The sequence below is a fragment of the Cryptomeria japonica genome, chromosome 5 (genome assembly GCF_030272615.1).
Source record: "Cryptomeria japonica chromosome 5, Sugi_1.0, whole genome shotgun sequence".
Lineage (NCBI taxonomy): Eukaryota > Viridiplantae > Streptophyta > Pinopsida > Cupressales > Cupressaceae > Cryptomeria > Cryptomeria japonica.
This window is the reverse complement of record NC_081409.1, coordinates 603,736,954-603,742,133: the sequence shown is the minus strand read 5'-3', so window position 1 is coordinate 603,742,133 and position 5,180 is coordinate 603,736,954. Positions and strand designations below refer to the sequence as shown.

The 5,180-nt window shown below is 30.4% G+C and overlaps 1 protein-coding gene across 1 annotated transcript; it reads left to right on the top strand.

Moving 5' to 3' along the window:
* The first annotated feature begins 715 nt into the window (after window positions 1–715).
* Window positions 716–2,350, top strand: LOC131068740 (UDP-glucose 6-dehydrogenase 4). Its single transcript, XM_058003987.2, has one exon. It carries the CDS (start codon window positions 807–809, stop codon window positions 2,241–2,243), a length of 1,437 nt encoding a protein of 478 aa, XP_057859970.2. The 5' UTR covers window positions 716–806; the 3' UTR covers window positions 2,244–2,350.
* Window positions 2,351–5,180: the final 2,830 nt, after the last annotated feature.

The following is a 5,180-nucleotide window of genomic DNA, read 5'->3' as shown; positions in this document are numbered from 1 at the left end:
CAAAGTAAGAAGGGTCAATCGCCCAACAAAGAAAGAAACACTACACAACCTTGTCTTTATCCACTAAATGATCCATCATATGAGACAATTTTAGAACATTTTGATAGACCATCAAAATTCAATTCGATAGCAACCATTGAAAATACCTAACGTTAACTTTTAACACTTAAAACATATATGTTTATTGAACTTTTTGAATAACATTTATAACTACTATTTTCATAATAATACAATACATTTTAAAAAACAAATTTTAATATTTCAAATTTAAGCATATTCCAATTTATCAATTCATTTCTGAATAAAAAATTAAATGTTTAATATAATGTTATTTTAAATACAAAATCATAATTTCAATTTAACTTTCTATCTAGTTCTAACATGAAAAAAAAATGTAAATTTTTTTATAAGAGTTAAGCTAAAAAATTAAAAAATAAACTATTAAAATATAAAAACATGAACAAAAATGTAAAGTTGTTTATGGGTCTACTTACTAGTTTGTACTTCTTGTAACAAACATACATAAATACTTTACTCTCAAAAGACTTGAACTTGTGACCTTTTTTTACTACAGGTAGAGTGGATAGAACTTTGGATAGAACTTTCACTCTATTTGAGTAATGTGGAGTTTACGTCGAGAAAAATTTGTTTTGTGAAGATATTTGTATGCCAGGTGGTCTGATTTGCACTAACCTAGCTTTCAATCCAACGGGAGTCAACTTTCGGTATATAGACAGTAGACCCGGTACTCCATATTATACACGAGAAAGGAAATTTATTTTGCTGCCATATCAGACCAGGTGAAAATGGTGAAAATATGCTGCCTTGGAGCTGGATATGTAGGGGGTCCAACAATGGCTGTCATTGCACTAAAATGCCCAGATATTGAAGTAGCAGTTTTAGACATCTCAGCAGCTCGAATTGCTGCCTGGAACAGTGACCAGTTGCCCATTTATGAGGTTGGGCTTCATGAGGTTGTAAAAAGTTGCAGGGGAAAAAACTTGGTTTTTAGTACTGATTTAGAAAAGCATATCATTGAAGCAGACATTGTATTCATTTCAGTCAATACTCCAATAAAAGTTGCAGGTTTTGGGGTTGGAAAAGCCACAGATCTGACCTATTGGGAAAGTGCTGCAAGAATGATTGCAGATATCTCAATGTCAGACAAAATTGTTGTGGAAAAATCTACAGTACCAGTGAAAACAGCAGTGATTATTGAAAAACTTCTCATGCATAACAAGAAGGGATTAAGCTTTCAGGTTCTTTCAAATCCAGATTTTGTTGCAGAAGGGAGTGCTATTCAGGACCTTTTTAATCCAGAACTTGTGGTCATTGGAGGTAGGGAGACTCCTCAAGGGCAGAAAGCAGTTGAAGCTTTGAGAGCAGTGTATGCAAACTGGGTTCCTCAGAACAAGATAATTACTGCAAATTTGTGGTCTGCAGAAATCTCCAAAGTTGCTGCAAATGCTTTTTTGGCCCAGAAAATTGCATCAGTGAATGCAATTTCGGCCCTTTGTGAAGCAGCTGGCGCAGATGTCACAGAAGTTACTAATGCCATAGGTAGGGATTCAAGAATTGGATCAAGTTTGTTGAATTCCAGTGTTGGTTTTGGTGGGTCATGTTTTCAGAGGGATATTTTGAACTTGGTTTACATCTGTGAGTGCAATGGGCTAATTGAGGTAGCAAACTACTGGAAACATGTTATGAAGATGAATGAATTTCAGAAAAGAAGATTTGTGAACCGTGTGATTTCTTCAATGTTTAATACACTTGTGGGAAAGAAGGTTGCCATTCTTGGTTTTAGATTCAACAGGGTTAGTATGGCTGACAATCCTGCAATTGATGTATGCAGGGGTCTTGTTGAAGACCGAGCATATATTAGCATTTATGACCCACAAGTAACAGAGGAGCAGATTCAGAGAGTCCTCTCCATGAACAAATTTGTTGGGGATCATTCTCCCCATTTGCAACCAATGAACCCTTCAGCTGTGGAACAAGTTCAAGTTGTTTGGGATGCCTATGAAGCTACAAAGGATGCTCATGGAGTGTGCATTCTAACAAAGAGGGATGAGTTTAACATTCTAAACTACCAGAAGATCTATGATAGTATGCAGAAACCTGCTTTCGTTTTTGATGGCCCCAACAGTGTGGATGTACAGAAGCTCAGGGAGATTGGTTTCATTGTTTACTCCATTGGTAAGTCTCAAGATCCATGGCTGAAAGATCTTACACCAATGGCATAGAAGATTCATTTTGTTTCTCTCTTCTAATCAGTATTGTGACTGATGCTTCTGATTATGGAGCTGAATGATTAATGAGTAATCTATTTTTCAATATTGGATGTGAACAATTCGAGTTTCTTAAATTTTCTATGATTTGTTTGTTGGGATATCAATCAAATTTTAAAACAACACCAAGAATTTTTTTTCTTTTATATAACTACTTAAAAAAATCTCCCCTTACCTACAGAGTTTTCAGTTTCAAGAATACCCATTATTCATTATTCATAATTCATAAGGGATTTTCCTTGTACACTACTCTTATCCTAAGCAACCTCAATTTCCTTAAGGAATCAATTAATAGGATTCAATCTAGAATTAATACTGAGATGTTACTGCAGTTGGTTGGTGTTTGTAAGGATGGAGAGAATAGACTGTAAGTTTTGATATGAACAAGTGTGAGTTTTTAAAATAAAATTTAAAGAGATTATAATGGAAAATGTTATGCGGTCTTAGAAATTTACAAAGAATCTTATCAATAATTGGAGTTAGGACATTCTAAATTTTATCTTATGTAATTATGTGACTTATTTTATTATAGTAAAATAATATTTTATGTGATAATTTAATTTTTCTTTATATAGTAAAAATAAAAGCAATGATACAAAAAATAGATTGTCATATTGATTAGATGAACATTTATTACATATATACAAAAGCTTAATAAATTAAAAAGACATAAAGAACTACAAAATTAACATCTTTTTATACACTTAAAAAGGAGCTCACACCACCTTCATTACAATACCAACAAAAAGCGCAACAATTAGGGAAGAACAATCTAAGGTGTAGCAAGGAAAGAGCTTGACTACATTAAAAACCTCTTTTTCTTTTGGATGCAATGCATAGTCTAGCTGAGACTTATGGTCTTTGAGGGCATTCTTCAATTCTAGGCTACCGTCATTAATGGAGCTACTTGCATGACTTGAAAGATGCATATACAACAAGGACGCAGCTAAACTAGTTTCAAAACGGGGTTATAAAATTCGTGTTGTTAGACTTTTTCGAAAATTTTCGAAAAATCAAAACCGCAATTAATTCTACTAATCACGATCAATGATCTGTAATTTTTGACAATTTTTGTGTTATTGACTTTCCGTATCATTTTGGAGCTAGTTTAGCCGCAATTGTACAACAAAGGCTTCATTTAATTGTTTGGTGGAGAAGAAGCCACAAATCAACAAATGACCTTCGAACAAATCATAATATAATATTGCCTAACAAAACTTCTCATTTTAGAAAAGATAATATTGAACATATCCATATCTAGTTGCCTCCAAAAATTTAGAAAACAATATGCATGACATGAGACAAAAAGACAAATACTATCTTAGTATATAAGAAAACGCATGAGATTTTTCATCAACATATCCTCTCTCATGATTGTGTGGATATCATGTTCTACCCTTAGATATTAAAAAGGATTTGGGTGTCAAATGGAATTGACCCTTAAAATAGCTTGTTCAACAATAAATGATCAAAGTCTTCCTTCTATATCCCACAAAGCACATAATTAAAAGATGGTGAAATGACTAGTTTTTCCAATCTTTTTGTAATTAAGATTCTGCTATGTAGGGTAGGCCATGAGAAAGCTACTACTTTTAGGAGACACACATTATGCCAACAAAGGTTATAAGGCCCAATTATTTGATGAAGAGATATAATGTAGCATAATTTTTGGACTTTAAAGGTATTGAAGAATGTTTATCTTATTTATTGGAGAAAAAGAAAAAAATGATTCTTCGTGCTAAGATTTTGGAGAGTGACTCTTGATAAGAAAAAGAAAAAAACAATCAATAATTTTTTTATTAATTTATCACAAAAAAATCTCTAAAGAATCTTCAATTTTTACATTCCATTTATGTTTTAAGAACATTAATTACAAATGTTTCATTTAATATTTTTTCTTAAAAATTTATATTAATGTTAACTTAAAAAAATTAATTTTGTATTTTTCTTTTTAATGTTTTCTTTTACTATTAAAAATTCATTAATCAATAGGTAGAATAATTTTTCTTAACAAAATAAAAACATTATTTTCAAGAGACATTTTTGATAAAAAGTATAAGTCTTTATGAACTAATCATGAAAAAATATTTTAAATTTTAAATTTTATGAATTACACTTGACTCATCACAAGATATATCTATAAAATCCAAAAATATATCAAACAAATCCTTTGTTGATCATTATTGTTTGATATAATTCTGAAACATTTTTAATTTTTTAAATTTTTTTTTTTTTTACTATGCCATATATACTATTATATTTTAGTTACTATTATATTTGACTAAAGGTTTAATTTCATTAAAAAGTAATGGAAAACAAATTAAATTTAATATTTTCTAAATCTAGAAAATAAATCTTTAATTCATAACTTTTTATTATTTTTTATTTATTTGCTTCATTTTTTAAGGAGTCGTCTATTCTTCATACAAAACAACATTTGATTGAAAACAAAAAAATTGCAAATCACAACAAATGTTTATGCGATTTCTACTAGTTTGATTCTCTTAATTTACCTTCTCAATGTTGTAAAAATGCAAAAATTCGTTGAAAAAAATTGTGTTATGCAAATTTGTGTTTTTGATTAGGTGTTGTTTTGTACAGAAAATAGTCATTGGCATTTTTTAAGATCCCAAATGTCCTATAAGAACGTGGAGAGAAATTTTCTTCAATAACAATAGAAAGCACCTAGTTGAAATGTTGGATCAAAATAACTTCTTCTAGAAGGGTGATTTTGTAACCACCTCTTCTAGCTATGCAAGTGTCATGATGATTTCAAAATCACTTGAAAGTTAACATGGTAACAATGAATTTTTTTATCCATTCTTTGTACTTTGATTATTTTTATCTAATAAGAATTATAGATGTACAATTGTCACTACCAATTACTTTTTT

What these genes read in the sequence shown, in the direction of transcription:
- LOC131068740 (XM_058003987.2), top strand. Translation starts at nt 807, where the DNA reads ATGGTGAAAATATGCTGCCTTGGAGCTGGATATGTAGGGGGTCCAACA.